The sequence below is a fragment of the Emydura macquarii genome, unplaced genomic scaffold (assembly GCF_026122565.2).
Source record: "Emydura macquarii macquarii isolate MOO-44397 ecotype Brisbane River unplaced genomic scaffold, CSIRO-AGI_Emac_v2 contig_212, whole genome shotgun sequence".
Taxonomy (NCBI): Eukaryota; Metazoa; Chordata; order Testudines; family Chelidae; genus Emydura; species Emydura macquarii.
Genome location: NW_027130349.1, coordinates 681,859 through 700,458, shown reverse-complemented (window position 1 = coordinate 700,458; position 18,600 = coordinate 681,859). Strand labels below are relative to the sequence as shown.

The window sequence follows — 18,600 nt, the reverse complement described above, 5'->3', positions numbered from 1 at the left end:
CAGAAGATAATGCAGCAGACTCATCTCCACAGGCAAGGTTCATGGTTGCGTGGGTTACTTATTCTCTTATTATTTACTAAGTAAACAATCAGAATCAGCAGGTTTGAAGTCAGGTGGGCATTTGATAAGCAGCCTAATTTGAGGTGATTGGATATAAAATCCCAAATCCCATCAGTTTCTAGTTGCTGACACAAAGACTCAAACTGCAAGCAGAATGGCCTTTCATTCTTTGCTTCTCGTTTTCTTAGCTGGACTGGTGTTTTTCTCTGAAGCTGCACCACTGGTAAGTGTTTCAGTATTAAGATGGCCTTCCAAGTGTAGTTGATGCAACCTACCTCATTTTTTTAAAGGATGAAAATTGGAATAAGACAAATAAATTTATTTTAATTGTATATTGGCCCTGCTCTCTCCTACCTCTTCTTATTTCTATGAAAAAGTGTTTCCCCCATTTGCTGTTATTATGTTGTTGGAACCAGTAGATAGGCTGTAATAGGATGTAGCACCTGTTATCAGGATAATTTCAATGGCCACCAAAAAGGATCTAGGGTGGAAAGGAAGAGAATGCATATCCCTCTCTCCTTCCAAAGGTGTTTCAGCCTTGGGAGACTGCTGAGAAGCAACTCCTCCCCTCACAAGACAGCAAAGCCATCTTCATCTGAACAAGATCTCAAGGGGAGTACTGGTTGGGTGGCTATATGAGCTGAGTACTCATCTCCCTGCAGGCCTGTGTAATGAGATGAAATGGTGCCTAGTCTCTTACCTACCCCCTCTTCCTTTATTGCTCCAGCTCTCCCCATCACCATGCTGTAGTTGGAGTGGATCTTCATATCTACAGCTCAGAGAGGCCTGGGACCAAGGCTAGGGGCCCATTTCCTTCCTCGTGGCACTAATGTGGCTCTGAAAAATGTGAGAGATCCACACGCTCTGCTCCACAGGGCTGGTTTTGATGTTCAGGGAAGCTAGAGTCTAGCTAGAGCTAGGTCATCCGATTTCGGTGGGGAGGAAAACAGGTTCCACTTATGCTGCACTCCACGCTCTGACAAAGCTTCCGAGGTGGTGGCTTAGAAACGCCTTTATCTACAGAAGTTGATGACTCCTGCTATAGTCTGTCCTGCTGCTGCTGACATCAGAAACCTCAGCAGGCAGGAGGCTCTTCATCCTGGAAACTGGGAGGAAATGAGAAAAATCAGTCAGAAGCCATGGAGTTCATTTTGTTTGTTAGTTTAATAGATGAGCTTTCCTTTGTTTGTTAGTTTCCTTTGTTAGTTTAATAGATGAGCTTTAACCCCAGAGGGATTACATGTGAGGAAAGGGGTCTCAGTTTAAGTTATTAGTTTTTAAATAAGAACTTAAGAATTTAAATTTAAATAAAAAACTGACACCTGATTTTTTAAACCAACAACGGTCAAACAGACTGTATCACTAACCAACAGCTACTGCAGCGTTCTAGTTCCTTTTCTATTTAAGGGATTAGAGGAGGGGCATGGTCCTGGTTTATCCTCATTCCCTTTAGGGTTGCTGGCTTCTCAGGAAGCAGTCATTGTTCTAATGAGCACCTAGAGTGTAAGTGCAGGGAAAACTTCTTGTACCCTTCGTCACCCCTGTACACTTGCTCAAGGGCTGGCCCATAAGGGGGTTAGGATAGCAAGAGTGCACGTGTGCCCTGCTTGTCAACCCAATACTTGATTTAAGGGAGGTAGGGGATAAATGTGACCACCCTGAAGCCTCTCCCTACCAAGAGAGTGCTCCACTAGCCTAGACAGCTCGCCTCTAGTCCCCCCAATAAAAGGAGGACATCAGGCTGCTGGATCCAAACCAGCCCCACTCCCTGCTTCCATGATGAAATGTATTTTGTCATCTTTGGGCTTGGCTGTGCCACTTAGCTACAACCCTCCATTGGATGCTATGCAGAACTGCATCACCCTAGAGGGAGTATTGAAAGGCATTCTGTCTGAGAGGAGAGGTTCCCCGTGCACACAAGGAATGCAGCCTTTTATGGGGTGCAGCATACTCTCCTTTCCCTGTGATCCTGCAGGCTAAATGTTTGCATTATACAGTAAACTTATGTACGTGGTATATGAAAATGTGATACTCTCTATTTTAAAAAAATGAAATTTCGAAGGAGCATGCTTCGCCCTTTCCCATAACACCTGTATAATTTGCCATACAAGAATTACATCTCTTTTTTCTTTACATGCAGGGCTTTCCTGATTCCAAGCACCCTCTTATTGTGAAAATTCTAGATACAGTCAGAGGAAGTCCAGCTTCCAACGTACCAATTAAATTATATAAAAAGGCTGAAGATGAGACCTGGGTGCTCTTAAATTCAGGGTAAGTCCTGTCATAAAATAATGAGAAGGATATGAGGGAGGCAACAAAAGAGGTCAAAGATTAGAAAACCCAAATGTTAGATGCATTCATTTTAAAAACATATGTGAAATGTCATTAGTTACCATCTGAGAAGTAGTGAGGTAATTTATGCCTACACCAATTATTTAGAGTGTGGCGATGGGGCGGGGGGAAGAGGGCGTCTTTTGGTTTTAGAAAATTTTAGCTGCAGAGCTAGCAGCCTGGCTTCTGAATAGTTTGAAAAGATTGTAAACACAAAGAGGAAACTCACAGAGAACATGAAATATGGAACAGAAAACTTTTCTTCCATCAATTGCTCTTTGACTCTTCCTCTTCACGACACTTCACTGTATGGCTACAATCAGCACATCAATTCTTAGTATGAACTGAATTCCACCTCTGCTCTACAGCATGTCAGAGAGTGGATACCTACCAATTTCTACCTAATAATATGGCATAGTCAGAAGAGACTTCTAATCCATTTGAACTTGAAAACTCTAGTTAAGAATCCTGCCTGCACTCGAGTGTAAGAATACTGCTTCAAGATAGTCTATTAAAGAAGAAATCTATGATCGTTGTTCACATACAGGAGTAACTTCCAGGAGAAGTATGGTGTTCTGGCTAACAAGCATTAAAGAGCTTCATTTGTAGCCATTTCTGCTACCAAGAGAGGGAAGCCATTATCCTATATCAAGTGGTCTACAGTAGTCTGGATCATCTCAGAAAGCAGATGGTGAAAGTCAGCACACTGCAGGAATCCAACACTAATGGGATCCCAGCCTCACACCAACAATGAACCTACAACAAAACTGTATGCAAGTTCTCCAACATTATTACACAAAGGAATTCTTGTAGTAGTGGTGCTCCAATTGACATAACAATACATTTTTTAAAGAGTTAGCCTGTGACAAACCTAAGGGCTCACGTTAAGTAAGGGTGAGCAAATGGAAAAGCTAGTCACGTCTTCCCATTTAAACAAAAATGTGCCCTCATTCCCAAAGAAGGAAACAACAACAGCTCAAAGCATACGCCATTACTTGAAATATGTATACTTGTTCCCGAAAAATATATTGACTATATTGGTAGTATACACAATACAGTATCATTTCAAATGGGATGGATGGGTGGGGGTGCGCATGCGCTCTAGGGTCAGGTTCTAAGGGTATTTTTTAAAAAACCCTCACATCTGATGCAAAGAACATACAGTTCTTTATTATTAGGTCTATTTGGCAGAGATGATAATGCAGAATCCAGTAAGTAGTTGAACTTCATTAGAGACAGAGAAATGACTTCCACCCTCACTTCTGTGTGGTAGTGGAATTTTAACAAGGGATTCTCAGAAGTGCACTCTAGCCCTTCACTGTACTCTGAGCTAAAAGAGTCATTGGAGCTTAGTTGAGAAAGTTTGTTAAGTAAATGGAGAGTTGCTTCAAGTGATCAATGTAGGATAAAGAAAAAGTAGACCAACATTTTAATCAATCAGGAAAAATTCTAAGAACAGGCTTGAAAGCATCCTAGTAAAAACTGAAAAGGGCATCTGTGATTTAACAAGTTCATAAATGTTTGTAATTAAGTGCTGAATTCCCTTGCCTTACACTAAAACAAATGAGGGACTTGAACTGAGCTGAGGTACTGATTAACTTTTTCCTTTTATTGAAATGAAGAAATGCAATGAAGGAGACATTTAGAGAATGAGTCTCAGCATCTAGAATTTCAGACAATGGACAGGGATTACTGAAACACTGGTTAATATGAAATACAAGTGTCATACTGTCCACTGGTATCTGATCACTAGTTCCAACGCTGTAGGACTGATTAAGTGGAAATAGAGTGTTTTAAAGGAGCTATGTTAAACCAGGAGACAAATTTCAATAGAGGCTCCACATCCCCTCATCGGCTAGCCCTCAAAACTCTGCAGTTTCTAGCTAATACTAATGTCCTGATAAACTAATTTAAAGAAACCTATCCGCTTGCAGAGGACAGACAACTCAATGGACTAATAAGTTTTCATTACTACAATTACTTCAACACTATACTCTTGTTTAAACCAATGGCAATCTCACTGTAATTCAAATAAATTTTAAACAAAAAGTGTTCCTATAAATAAATCGCAACAAAATACCCACCTAAAAAGAAAAAGATATAGGAACAACCTTATGTGAAGTACTAATAAATAGTAGAGGAAATAACCACTAGTTTTAATGTGTTTACAAGCCCAGCCATCCTTTGGGGTGCTCATGGCAGATCTTGATGCAAGGACAGACTTTGTGAGGCCTCCACAGTACAGAAAGGAACAAGTCATTTCAGATGACATTCAGCGTTTTCCTAGAAGTCTGGCTACACAGTGTCATTGCAGTTCAATCTTATATACTGCCTCTTTCTTGCAGACATCTGAACACAAAAATAAATGTATGTTATTTTGCTCTCACACAGAAAAACCAATGAATATGGGCATATCTATGTGCTTACAACAGAGGAACAATTTGTAACAGGGTTATACAAGATTGAGTTTGACACAGTCACTTACTGGAAGGGACTTGGCCTTAACCCGTTCCATGAACATGCTGATGTAAGTATTCATTATACTTCTATGTCACATTTTAAAAAGGCTACATGGTCCCTAAAATTACAAAAAACAAAGTTGTATCAGATTTAATTAATAATTGTGTCCATTTACTGTGCCCTGATCTCCAGTTTCAAAGGCTTTGCCATAAACTAACACCTTCAGGTTCACTGGGCAGTTCAAATGTGCAAACTCAAAGCTCCACAGGAATTTTTGCACACCAAATACCCCATAACTAGCCTCACATTTGCTCTCACAGCAGGCTCCTAGACCTGTTTCTCATTTAGGAACTTTTTCCTCCACTTCTACAGCCACCCAGTGGTCCTTCCTAGGTCTTTGGGGGTACGTGTGGGAGAAGAATAGCAGAGCTATTTCTCCCTCAGTCTAGTGGGGAAGAGGAGGGATCAATATTTTCCTTGGCCCATCACTGATGCTTTTAATATCGATGCTTGCCACACAGTGATACCAGTACAGCAGCTTCATGTGCGTTTGATTCTTTAATTTAGATTTTTAAAGAAACATTGATCCGATGTTCTACCTGCAGGCAACAGTTAAAGTCTTTAGAAATAAAATCGTTTAATAACAATATCCCTTCAGTTCATTTCCCACTCCTCCCCCAAGAAATCCTGAAGATATGCCTCAGTCTTCGAAAGTGCTCTGAAAATCACCAGCCTCAAGCTGCGTTGCATACAGGTTTGGGGAGAGGGGTGGAAGTTCCAGCGTGGAGGACTCTCCACTGAAAACACTTTGCCAGCAGCCAACAGACAAACATCTTGAAGTGATCAGTTTGACCATTTTAATACTGGGTACAATATGAGGAGAGACAGAGAGTCTCTCAGTTACTTCAGGTCCATAGTATAAAGGAGTTGCAGTCTTCTGCTGAAACAAAAACCTGGCAATGCTTAAAAAGTGACAATTTGAACATTTTTACAAGTGTGTAACTTTTTGGAGGGGTCCCCCTAACGATAAGACCATGTGACTGTAAAACTTAACGTTACAGTTAAATATCACTGAAATCTACAAAAATTGACTGTGTTTGGTATAGAGGTGTATACATTATCAAGTTCTCATCCCAGGCAGACACAACATAAATTCAATGTATGGCAAGAAGAACAGACGGGATATAGAAAAACAGGGTTACTTACCAGTAACTGTTGTTCTTCGAGATGTGTTGCTCATATCCATTCCATTATAGGTGAGTGCGCGCCCCGTGCACGAGTCTGCGGAAGCTTTTTTGCCCTAGCAACCCCGGCGGTCAGCCCTGGCGCCCCCTGGAGTGGCGCGCGTATAGCGCGGCATATAGGGCGCTGCCGACCGCGCGGGCCCCCAGTCCCTTCTTTCTGCCGACTCCGACAGCGGGGACGGGGGGTGGGTTTGGAATGGATATGAGCAACACATCTCGAAGAACAACAGTTACTGGTAAGTAACCCTGTTTTCTCTCTTCAAGAGTTGCTCATATGCATTCCATTATAGGTGATTATATAGCCATACCTTTTGGTGGTGGGAAGGAGTCAGATGCGAGAAGCCCTTCTCAGCACGGCTCTGCCAACTGCTGCGTCCTCTCTTGCCCGTTGCACGATGGCATAATAGGAGGTGAAGGTATGGACCGATGACCAGGTTGCAGCTTTGCAGATATCTTGCAGGGGCACTCGTTCTAGGAAAGCCGCCGAGGTGGCTTGGGCTCTGGTTGAGTGCGCCGTAATCGGTCCCGGGAGTGGTACCTTCACCATCTCATAACAGGTGCGGATGCAAGTGGTGATCCAGGAGGAGATGCACTGGGTGGAGACAGGTGAGCCCTTCATGCGGTCCGCCACTGCGATGAAGAGTTGTGTGGACATCCGGAACGGCCTGGTCCGGGTCTATGTAGAAAGCTAAGGCTCGCCTGACGTCCAATGAGTGCCATCTCCGCTCCTCCTCCGATCCGTGTGGTTTGGGGAAAAATACGGGGAGGAAGATATCCTGGTTATAATGAAATTGGGACACCACCTTAGGCAAGAAGGCCGGGTGCGGTCTCAGTCGCACTTTATCTTTATAGAAGACCGTATAAGGAGGGTCTGAGGTCAGGGCTCTTAACTCGGAGACCCTCCTAGCCGATGTAATGGCTACCAGAAAGGCTACCTTCCACGATAGGACCAGAAGTGGGCATGTAGCCATAGGCTCGAAGGGGGGACCTGTGAGAATAGCGAGGACTAGATTTAAGTCCCAGAGAGGCAGAGGTTCACGAACTTGTGAGAACAGCCTCTCTATGCCCTTGAGAAACCTGATGGACATTGGGTGAGAGAAGATAGACCTCCCCTCCACTGGGCAATGGAAGGCCGAGATGGCCGCCAGATGTACCCTTAGGGAGGCCAGGGCTAGGCCTTGCATTTTTAGGTGTAGGAGATAGTCTAGAATGGCCTGGATAGTGGAGTCCAGCGGCAAAATGCCACGTGACTGTGCCCAATAACTGAAACGTCTCCACTTTGCGCGGTATACAACCTGGGTGGAAGGTTTCCTGCTTCCCAACAGGACGTGCTGGACTTGTTCCAAACAAGCCCTCTCTCCCTCTGCTAGCCATGGAGCCTCCATGCCGTCAGGTGGAGGGAGTCCAGGTCTGGGTGGAGCAGGCGACCCTGTTCCTGGGAGAGGAGATCGTAGCGTCTCGGGAGCGGGAGCGGTGTGGCGATGGAGAGGTCGAGCAGCATACTGTACCAATGCTGTCTCGGCCATGTCGGTGCGATCAAGATGATATCCGCTCTGTCCCTCTTGACTTTCAAGAGCACCTTGGGAAGCAGTGGGATCGGGGGAAAGGCATACAGTAGTGGCCCCGACCAATGTATCAGGAACGCGTCCGAAATGGAGTTCTGCTCGCGCCCGCACAGGGAGCAAAATAGTGAGCATTTCTTGTTCTGTAGTGTGGCAAAGAGGTCCAGATGGGGAACTCCCCACTTGCGGAAGAGAAACGCTGTAACCTCCCCATGAAGTGACCATTCGTGGCGGGGTGAGAACGACCTGCTGAGGCGGTCCGCCTCGTCGTTCCTCACCCCTGGGAGGTGAGAGGCAACCAGATGGAAGTCGTACCTCACCGCAAGGTCCCATAGCTGCAACGCCTCGTGGCACAAGGCCGAAGAGCGTGCTCCCCCTTGTCTGTTGATGTAAAACATCGTTGCGGTGTTGTCTGTAAGGACTTGCACCACCCTTCCTTTCAGAAAGCGGAGAAAAACCTTGCAGGCTAGAAGTACTGCCCGGAGCTCCCGAATGTTTATGTGGAGCATTCTTTTCTGTAGTGACCAGAGACCTTGTGTACTGAGGTCGTGGGTCATGTGGGCCCCCCAACCGATGTCGGACGCATCTGTAATCAGTGTTACAGAGGGGACAATGTCTGCAAATGGGACTCCTTCCATTATCTGTCTCGGGTCTGTCCACCAGTTCAGGGACGCCAGGACTTGAGGCGGGACAGTAACTACCTTGCTCAGAGTGTGTCTGGCTGGAGCATAAACTGAGGCTAACCATCCCTGAAGGGGCCTGAGTCTGAGGCGAGCCAGCCTCACCACATATGTACATGCCGCCATGTGCCCCAACAGCTGGAGGCAGTGCCTGGCTGTTGTCGTGGGGAATCTCTGTAACTCGGAAATAATGGCGGTCATGGTTTGGAACCGAGGCTGTGGAAGGAAAGCCCTGGCCTGCACTGCATCTAGGGTGGCCCCAATGAATTCTATGCGCTGTACTGGGGTCAGCGTGGATTTCTGCTCGTTTATGAGCAGCCCCAGTCTGTTGCAGGTTGCGCACGTCAGGGCTAAGCTGTTTGTTACATGACTTCTGGACTTCCCCCGAAGTAACCAATCGTCTAGGTAGGGGAAGATTTGAACACCTCTGCGCCACAGGTAGGCCGCTACCACCGCTATGCACTTGGTGAAGACCCTGGGCGCTGAGGAAAGGCCAAAGGGGAGGGCTGAAAATTGGTAGTGGCCACCAGCTACCATGAACCGTAGGAAACGTCTGTGGCCAGGGAGAATAGAAACATGAAAATATGCGTCTTTTAAGTCGAGAGCAGCATACCAATCCCCTGGATCCAATGTAGGAATGATGGAGGCTAGGGAGACCATGTGGAACTTGTGTCGCCTGATAAATCTGTTGAGACAGTGAAGGTCCAGAACAGGCCTGAGGCCGCCCTTTGCCTTGGGGATAAGGAAATACCGGGAATAAAACCCCCTGCCCCTTTCCGTAGGAGGGACTTCCTCTACTGCCCCTAGGCGGAGCAGGGAGCGGACCTCCTGGAGAAGGAGTTGCTCGTGAGAGGGGTCCCTGAAGAGGGACGGGGTAGGGGGAGAATCCGGTGGGAAAGCCGACAGCTGCAAGGCGTAACCTCTCTGCACCACACTTAGCACCCAGCGGTCTGAGGTTATGCCCTGCCACTCTCGGAGGAAAGGCCGAAGCCTGTCTCTGAAGGGTAGGGTGTGATCCTGATCGGCTATGAGGGCCGTGGGGATGGCCGAAGTGCTGCTCTTGAGCGTCCCATCAAAAAGGGCGCTTATTGTTTTTCCGCGGCCCTTGGGAACCCTTGGCAGGGCCTGGGCGGTCTCGGCGGTTGGATTGCCTGAACCGATCCCGACCTCTCCTGGGTTGTGGTGGTCGAGGGGGCAGCCTGGGAGCGGTCTGCTGCTGCCTCTGGGGCTGCTGTCTGCCTTGGTGTCTCGTGGCCTGAGGTACATACAGGCCCAATGACCTGAGAGTGGCCCTTGAGTCCTTCAGGGCGTGTAATTTACTGTCCGTCTTTTCTGAGAACAGGCCTGTGCTGTCAAAAGGCAGATCTTGAATTGCCTGCTGTACCTCAGTTGAGAGGCCGGAGGACTGTAGCCAGGACGAGCGGCGCATAACTATGCCAGATGCCATGGCTCTGCCCGCCGCGTCTGTAGCGTCACTGGCCGACTGCAGCGTAGCTCCTCCAACGGTTGACCCCTCCTGGAGCAAGGTGGTAAAATCCAGTGCAAGGTCTTGGGGTAGGGCCGATGTAAATCTCTGGAGAGATGACCAGAGATTTAGATTATAACGCCCCAAAAGAGCCTGGTGGTTGGCTATGCGGAGCTGGAGAGCAGCGGTCGAGTAAACCTTCCTCCCAAAAAGGTCCAATTTTTTATATTCTTTGTTTTTGGGAGTATTAGCCTGGGCACCTTGCCGTTCTCGCTGATTAACAGCGTCCACTACCAGCGTGCCTGGGGCTGGGTGGTTATATAGGTACTCGAACTCGGGACATAGTATTTTCGCTCCGCCGTTTTTCATGTGGGAGCTGCCGAGGCGGGGGTCTCCCAGATAGGCTTGACCAATTTGAGTACGCGGTCATGTACTGGGAGCGCTACTCTGGAAGGACCCGAAGAGGCCGGGGTGCCAAAAATGGGGTCCTCCTCCTCTGAGAGCTCCTTAAGGTCTATTTTTAGGTTTTCTGCTAGCCTTTTTAGGAGCTCTTGGTGTGCCTTAAAATCGGGCAGCGGGGTCCTCTGGTCCCTGGAAGTTGTATCAGGGGGAGAAGAGGAGGAGGACTGCGGCAGGGGACCCGTGGAGGGTCCTTCCATAGGGTCCGACTCGTATTCGGACGACTGGTCATCCCCTTGTGGGCTCTTAGGTGGAGGAGGAGGTTGAGCCTTTGATGAAGAGGGGAGTGACCCTGTACCCTGCACTGTCTGGGGCGGCCAGGGTCCCCAATAGGGCCATTGCCATGGCCCCTGCCCCCATGTTGGTACCGGGCCCGGTGCCGGGTATGGCGCCATGGCTGTGTGAGCCGGGCTTGGAGATCTCCGGCTCCTTTTGCGCTGCCCTTTAGCTGGAGATAGGCTGCGCGATGAGGGGGGGCGATGGCGGCGCTTGCTGTGCCGGCGTGAACGGGAGCCACTGGAGGACGATGAGTACCTCCAAGTCTTGCAGCGATGTTTCCCGGTATGGCCCCTGGGACTACGTGAGCGGCGTCTTTCCGGGCTAACCTGTGGCCCCGGGGAGACCCCCGGTGCCAAGATGCCCGGTGCCGGGGCTCGTGTTGGGCTGCGGGAACGGGGTTGAGAGGTCCGCCGGTGCCGATAACGTTGCACCGGGCTGCCTGTCCGAGACCTCGAGCGTCGGCGGTACCGCCCCTCTCTTGGTACCGGGGATTCAGAACGCCAACGTGGTGCTGTGTCCTCCCTCGGTACCATACGGCGCATCAGAGAGTGCGTTGGCGACCGCGATCTAACTCGGTACCGCGGGCTGTCTCTGTACCGATCTCGCGCCCTCGGTGCCGGTGGGTGGTGCTGAGTGGATGCGGGAGCATCCGGTGCCGAGGGGCGTGAAGGGCTCGGAGTCCGCAACCAAGCCCGGCTGACCGAACGGGAGTGGCGCCTGTCTCTGTGCGCATCCGGGGATCTAGACCAGTGCCGGGCTTGTATCTGGGCCACCGGGATCCACACCGGACTGTGCTCCGAGGATCGGGAGCGACGAGCCCTTGTCAGCACCGAGCCGTCCGGCACCGGCGATGGTTGGTGCCAGGAGCTGGAGGATGAGCGGGAGCGGTGCTGAGTATCCTTTGGCCGGTTTTTGCCCCGCAACACTGACCGGTGCCGTGGCTCCGAGTGTCTTATGTTGGTTGTGGAGGTGGCACGGGTCTCCCGGGAACCTCCAGAGCACGCCCGATGCCGTGACTTGGAGGAGCTCGACGACTCGTGGTCGGAGCTGGGGGGGGGAGGATGTTGCTCTCCCTCTCCCCGACCATCTGGGGGGAGACACCGAGTCCCTTCTCCTCTGCCCACCGAGGTAGCCCAGCGCGGGCTTACCCCGAGACGCTGTCCCCAAGTCCCTCGGCCAAGGGGGGGACGGAGGCGTAGGCAAGGCCATGAGGGCTCGTGCCGCTGCAAACGCCTCCGGCGTCGACGGCCCTTGTAGGGGCGCTCCCCCACCCCTTGGGGTCGGGGGAGGCTCCCTACGAGGAGATGCCGGTGCCAGGACAGCCTCAACGGCACGGGGCTGGGGCACCTCCTGTATCACCCCCTGCTGTACCAGTCGCAGGGGGGAGTCCATAGTTACGGCCATCGGCCGTTTCTTCTTTTTCGGTGCCGTCTTGTGCGGTGCCGATGGTGGTACCGAAGGAGCGCTGTGCACCGATGAGATGCTCGATGCCGTCGGTGATCTGGAGGGCTCCGAGTCGGGACGGAGTGCCGACTCCATCAGGATCGCCCGGAGGCGAGCGTCTCTGTCCTTTTGTGTGCGGGGTTTAAAAGATTTGCAAATGCGGCATTTATCTTTCCGGTGTTGTTCCCCAAGGCATCTAAGGCAGCGATCATGGGGGTCACTGGCGGAGAACACCTTAGAGCAGGCCACACATGGTTTGAACCCCGTGGAGCCCGGCATGGCTCCTAAGGACGAGCCCCTAAGGGCTAACTATCTACACTAATCTCTATTTACACTATAATGACTATTGCGAACGCTAAAAGAACAGAAAAACTTATCTACAAGGTTGGAGGTTGCTACTTGCGAGAAGCAAGGGGCAGGCATTCCACTGACTGTCACGGGCGGAAAGAAGGAACTGGGGGCCCGCGCGGTCGGCAGCGCGCCACTCCAGGGGGCGCCAGGGCCGACCGCCGGGGTTGCTAGGGCAAAAAAGCTTCCGCAGACTCGTGCACGGGGCGCGCACTCATCTATAATGGAATGCATATGAGCAACTCTCGAAGAGAGAACTTTGTATATCATTCCTAAGCTCAACAGGGCAGTTCAAGATATGGGTACATTAGGAATCCACAGAACATTAAGTGCTGTAGAGGACAAGGGAAGAAGAGTAGTTAGAGATCTTGCAGAATCTTACCCGTCAGGAGCTGGGAACTTTGCAGGAATCGTGAGTTGTGCAAGGCAACATGAGTTCAAGGTGCCAGCAACCCTGCCATGTGAAACTTAGGAGTTTTGCAGAAGAGGTGATAGTGCTTGTAACTGTATGGAGGACCTAAATTCATTGTGTAAATATTAAAAATTGGCCAATTAAAACCTTAAGATCAGGATATGACTATGTCCAGTGTAGTTAAGCATTTAAAGTACAGAACAAAAATAATCAATTAAGGGAAGGTAGAGAAATACTCAAATACACTCAGAAGGTGAAACATGAACAGTTAATGGGACTTATGCCATGTCACTTGGGCACTTTTGAAAATCCCACCTGCAGTTCATACAATCTCTTAATGTACATGTACCAGATATTAGCCTGATGTGATTAACAGAATATTTTCAGGTACGCAGCTTATATGTACAGAATGGACTGGATGAAGCTGGGTATGTACTCTTCACCTGGAAGTTGGGTCTGTGACTCACAAGAGAGTGATTATTAGCAGAAAAAGTATGAAGTTTTACGTCTGTATAGGGAGGATAGTTGGGTTAGTTAGAGTTTTCTGCTTCATTATGGAATAATGAATGGAGAGAACATTGTTCTTTTGGAACTGCACATACAGAATGAATGGTACGCTGGGCTCTCAACAATAGTGGATATCTGAAATAAGGGAGGGTTGAGTTTTTGGTCCACATGCGTAAGGGAAATTCCAAGATTTCTGTCTGGTTTCAAATGGGTAGATGAACTGTTTGTATGTAGTGGTGGTAAGTAAGACTAGTCTGTACCAGAAATGAATAAAATCTAGGGTATCTAGGTGTAAGAGGGTTTCTGGCCTATCTGCAGAGTCTGGAAAAGAATCCAGGGGATAGAGCTAAAACAGCTTTTCACAAAATGAGATGTTTTACATGGGTACATTCACTTAAGAGCTTGTGTGAACTATCTGCAGATTTGCTTGCTTACTAACCATCACTTAATTGTTCATTTTCCTATCCCTAAATGCCTAGAATGTTTACATACTGTGCACAGCAGAAAGACAACAAACTTTGTTCTAAATGAACATTTGCTCCCTGTGACCCATGTAGATGGAAAATACACATTTGGTTACTGCTGCTGTTTGGCTGCTTCTGGATGATCAATGATTAGTAATACCTCACGTTGCAAACTTCAAGGACAAAAGACAGAAAAAAACAACTTGTTTAAGAGGACAGATACTAACCTCTGCCATTTCCTTGGCTGTCCTCACTGCCCTTCAACCCATATCTGGGCTATATGCTAGAAAAGCCAATTAATTTGCCCAGTCCAAGTCTGAAGAAACTAATGAAGAACTGAGTATCATCTGTATCCTGATGGCACAGCAGTTCAGACTATCAATATCTCACCTAACAGTGTTACACATTGAACAGAACACAACACAACACAAAAGAACCATTAATGCAGACAAGTAATTGTCACCTATTAACCTGTAATGGGGCTTATCTTCCTGGCATTGATGCCTCAGTTTTCCCTCTTCAGCTAGTGATCTGCAGTCTTCCCTGGTGGATGGGGTTTAGCCATCCCACCAAATCTCAGTAAAAATTATCTTATTTTCAAGTAACACAAAATAGTCCAAATCAAAAAACAAAGCAGTCTCCCAGCCCTCTCCAGGCTTGATAGTCTTCAACAGCCCTCCATGGGTTCAATAACCCTTTTTCCTTGTTGACACCAGGGAACAGAGACTTAGAGCAGTGGTGTAGCCAGTTCCTTTGCCCACACCCTGAGCTAAGCAGCACCTTACCAAAAACACGGGGTCATGTGAAGAGAAAGAGGTTGCTTCCACTTTCTCTGGTAACTCCTGGGGCAGGGGGGCCTAAATAAGCATTGCTCCAGGCCTCCTATTTTTCCAGTTTTCCCCCCTCCAAGGTTTTTGTCTTTCCACAAAACTTTTACTCACTAGCATAGTTTCTCTGACTAATCCTTTCCCAGGATTCCTCTCCCTCCTATCTGAAGATACGTATCCACACACGCCTTCCACCTCTCTCACTGAGCGCAGAGTTCATACCATATAGTTCTGTAATCACCTTGTTTCAGTTACATGGTTAGCCCCAGTAACAGATGGGCCAGCATGCAGTGTTACATACCTGTAGAGCCGTGGTTCAACAAACTTTTTGTATTGGTGAACCCTTTCACACAGCAAGCCTGAGTGTGACCTCCTTGCCCACATAGGTTCCCCCCACCCCCATTGCCCCAGCCCCAGCTCCTATGGGCTCCCATTACCCTATCATACCTGGCCCTCGTGGGCTCCCCACTCCCCCTTTCCCCTAACCACTGCATTCCCCCTCTTCGTCCCTAACTCCTGCACTGTGCACCTTTGCCCCAGCCTCTGCACCCCTCTCAACCTGCACCCACCTGAGGAAACTGACCTGCATGCACAATGCGGCTGGTATTGTTGCTTGCTTCCCCCTCCAACACTGCTCCTCCACAACTCCCTAGAGGGTTGTGGGGGGCGGGGAGGAGCAACGTCAGGGCTCCCTGCATCCAGGCCACTTTCCCCACCTGCACAAGGGGTGGGAAGAGAGCATCAGGTCCTAATGCTCACCTCACAGCACTGCCCAGGTGGGGAAAGTGACCTGGATGCAGGCAGCCCTGGCATTGCTCCACCTTGGCCCCCCTACCCCAGCCTCCTAGGGGTGGAGGGGCACAGCGTTGGAGAGGGAAGCGAGCAGTACCTGTGTATCACCGTTTGCCCCCTTCTCCCCATGTTCATCTGCCAGGAGGAAGCAGGGAGGCTCACAGCCAGGTGCAGGGAGGGATCAGGGCTCACAGATCCACAGCTGGCGGCACTCCGAGCTCACAGCCACGTGCCTGGCCGGGACTCAGAAGTCGCGACCCCCACATAACCACAGAGGGTCATGACCCCCAGTTTGAGAACCAATGCCTTCGAGTCTGCTGCAAGTAGAAAGAGCACAAACGTGTCTCCCTAGGAGGATTCACAAATGATCAACAATACCTCAGGGTGAAAAAGCACTTTTAAAAAGCACATCAACCGAAAAGATTGATACAGATACAGAGCGATCTGGAGCAATTGATAAGTTGGATGCAAGCACACCGTGTGTTTCAATACAACCAGATTTAATAAACACATATATGAACAAAGAATGCAGGCCATAATTACAGGATGGGGCACTCTAGCCTGGGAAGCGGTGATTCTAAAAAGGGCTGGAGCATCATGGTGAAGAATTAGCTGAACATAAGCTCCCAGTGCAACACTGTGGCCAGAAGGGTTAATGAGATCCTTAGACATATAAACAAGGGAATCTTGAGGAGCAGAGCAGTTATATTACCTCTGATTTGGCACAGGTGCAATGCTACTGAAATACTGTGCCCAGTTCTGAGGTCCACACTTCTGGAAGGATATTGACAAGTTAGGGAGGGTTCAGAGAAAAGCCACAATTAAAGGATTGCAATGCAAGCCTTATAGTGATAGACTTAAGGATCTCAATCTATTTAGCTTACCAAAGAGAAGGTTAAAGGGTGAGTTGATCACAGTCAAGTATCATCAGTGATCCCTCGAAAGTCCAGGATGATCTCTCTCACAGGATTTGTTATCTATTGGTCCTCTGGTGACTGAGGAGTCCGATCCTAGAGCCGCAGACTCGTTGGCAGACGTTGCAGGTGGTGTTCGGAGGCAGGGTGGGGCCACAACTGCTGCAGGACAGTTGTCTGTCCTTTCTTTTCTGACCTTTTTCTGCTACCTACATGGGGAAAAGAAATCTAATAAAGGGCTCTTCGGATTTTAGCAGATAAAATTATAACAAGATCCACTGACTGAAAGTTGAAACTAGACAAATTTAGACAAGAAATAAGGAGCAAGTTTTTAACAGTGAGGATAAGTTGTCCAATGGTTAGTTACCAAGGGTTGTGGTGGATTTTCCATCAATGGAGAGATTTAAATTAAGATTGGATTTTTTCTAAAGAATATGCTCTAGTTCAAGGAGGGATTAATGTGGGCAAATTCTATGACTTGTTATATGCAGGTCAGATAAGATGATCACAATGGTCCCTTCTGGTTTTAAAAATGTACAACTATGTTTCAAGCTCACAAGTGTTTTTCTTTCTCTTCTCCAGGTGGTATTCACTGCTAATGATTCTGGCCATCGTCATTATACTATTGCTGCTCTCCTCAGTCCCTTTTCTTATTCCACTACAGCTGTAGTTAGTGAACCAAAGGAATTAGGAACTACACGCTAACCATGCAAATTATCCTAAATTGGTCAATTTAGATTTGTAGATTGATTTCCTATAATGAATTATTCTACTTTTGGCTACAATAATAAGTACTTATTACTACATAGTGTCTGAAGATGAAAGATACTAACTCACAAGCAACCTGCTACATAGTCAATTTTTATTTTGTGGATTGTGCTAACTCTGGTTGTCAATAAATGTTTCTTCTTAAAAATGTTTTCAATGACTCAAGTGTTTTAGAAAAAACACCATCTTGGGGTTGTAAAAAACTGTATTGAAACTCTATTGCTGAGAGACTGAAAGCAAACTGAAATCTTCCATAAGGCTAGTAAGTCATAGTTCTTATCACAAAGAAGAGTGAGCAAAATAGATCTGTAATATAAAAAAGTCTCAAAAACAAAAGTATGGAACAAGACACTTACTGAATTATCTTCATCAGTACGTTGTTTACTTAGGCTCAGACCCTACCAAAAGATGCAATAATATGGAGTCCCTGCAGGGAATTCCACTGATTTCACTGATACTCCAATTCCATAGCTATGCCTACAAAAATCAGCCTACAACTGATGGCAAGGTTGTGTGGCATTCAGGGATAGCTGATATTTGTATAATTAAACAGCAAATGCAAACTATAAATAAGAAAACATGTGTGTGTGTGTCAAAATATCTAACCACCCCCCTCCTTTGTATGTCATTTGTTATTTAGACCCCAAGTTCTAACACAAAGATCATAACTACCTATGTTTGTACAGTACATATAAGCTTGGCCACAATTGTGAGAGGCTCTAGCTAATATTAATTAAAAGAAATGAAGGACAGAGGAGAAGGGGGGAATCACTGACACATGAAGACCTTTGTCCCCTGAATAATCATGGAGCAGGGCCTCAAGGAATCCATTTTGAGGCACTTGGAAGAGAAGAAGGTGATCAAGAACAGTCAGAATGGATTCACCCAGGGCAAGTCATGCCTGACTAACCCGATTGCCTTCTATGATGAGATGACTGGCTCTGTGGATATGGGAAAGCAGTGGATGTGATATACCTTGACTTTAGCAAAGCTTTTGATACAGCTTTTGATATTATCAGCAAGTTAAAGTAGTATGAGTTGGATGAATAGTCTATAAGATGGACAGAAAGCTGGCTAGATCATCGGGCTCAACTGGTAGCGATCAATGGCTTGATGTCTAGTTGGCAGCCGGTAACAAGTGGAATGCCCCAGAGGTTGTTGCTGGACAAGTTTTGTTCAACATCTTTATTAATGATCCAGAGGATGGGGTGGACTGCACCCTCAGCAAGCTTGCAAATAGCACTAAGATGGGGGAGTGGTAGATACACTGGAGGGCAGGGATAGGATACAGAGTGACCTATACAAATTGGAGGATTGGGCCAAAAATTTTTGATGAGGTTCAATAAGGACAAATGCAGAGTCCTGCACTTTGGACGGAAGAATCCCATGCACTGCTACAGACTGGGGACCAACTGGCAGTTCTGCAGAAAAGGAGCTGGGGGTTACAGTTAACAAGAAGATGGCTATGCATCAACAGTGTTCCCTTATTGCCAAGAAGGCTAATGGCATATTGGGCTGCATTAGTAGGAGCATTGCCAGCAAATCTAGGGAAGTGATTATTCCCCTCAATTCGGCACTGGTGAGG

At 47.8% G+C, this 18,600-nt stretch overlaps 1 protein-coding gene across 1 annotated transcript; it reads left to right on the top strand.

Annotated features, from left to right (window-relative positions):
• Nucleotides 1-161: 161 nt before the first annotated feature.
• Nucleotides 162-17,285, top strand: LOC137151781 (transthyretin-like). The gene is made up of 4 exons (XM_067546208.1): nucleotides 162-283; nucleotides 2,201-2,331; nucleotides 4,783-4,918; nucleotides 16,830-17,285. The coding sequence occupies exons 1-4, from the start codon at nucleotides 215-217 to the stop codon at nucleotides 16,950-16,952; spliced, it is 459 nt and encodes a 152-aa protein (XP_067402309.1). The 5' UTR covers nucleotides 162-214; the 3' UTR covers nucleotides 16,953-17,285.
• Nucleotides 17,286-18,600: the final 1,315 nt, after the last annotated feature.

Bases quoted from the DNA above. Each gene is read 5' to 3' on its own strand.
- LOC137151781 (XM_067546208.1), top strand. From the start codon at position 215: ATGGCCTTTCATTCTTTGCTTCTCGTTTTCTTAGCTGGACTGGTGTTT. The intron at 2,332-4,782 runs GTAAGTCCTGTC...GCTCTCACACAG, and splicing joins TGGGTGCTCTTAAATTCAGG to AAAAACCAATGAATATGGGC. The intron at 4,919-16,829 runs GTAAGTATTCAT...TCTCTTCTCCAG, and splicing joins CGTTCCATGAACATGCTGAT to GTGGTATTCACTGCTAATGA.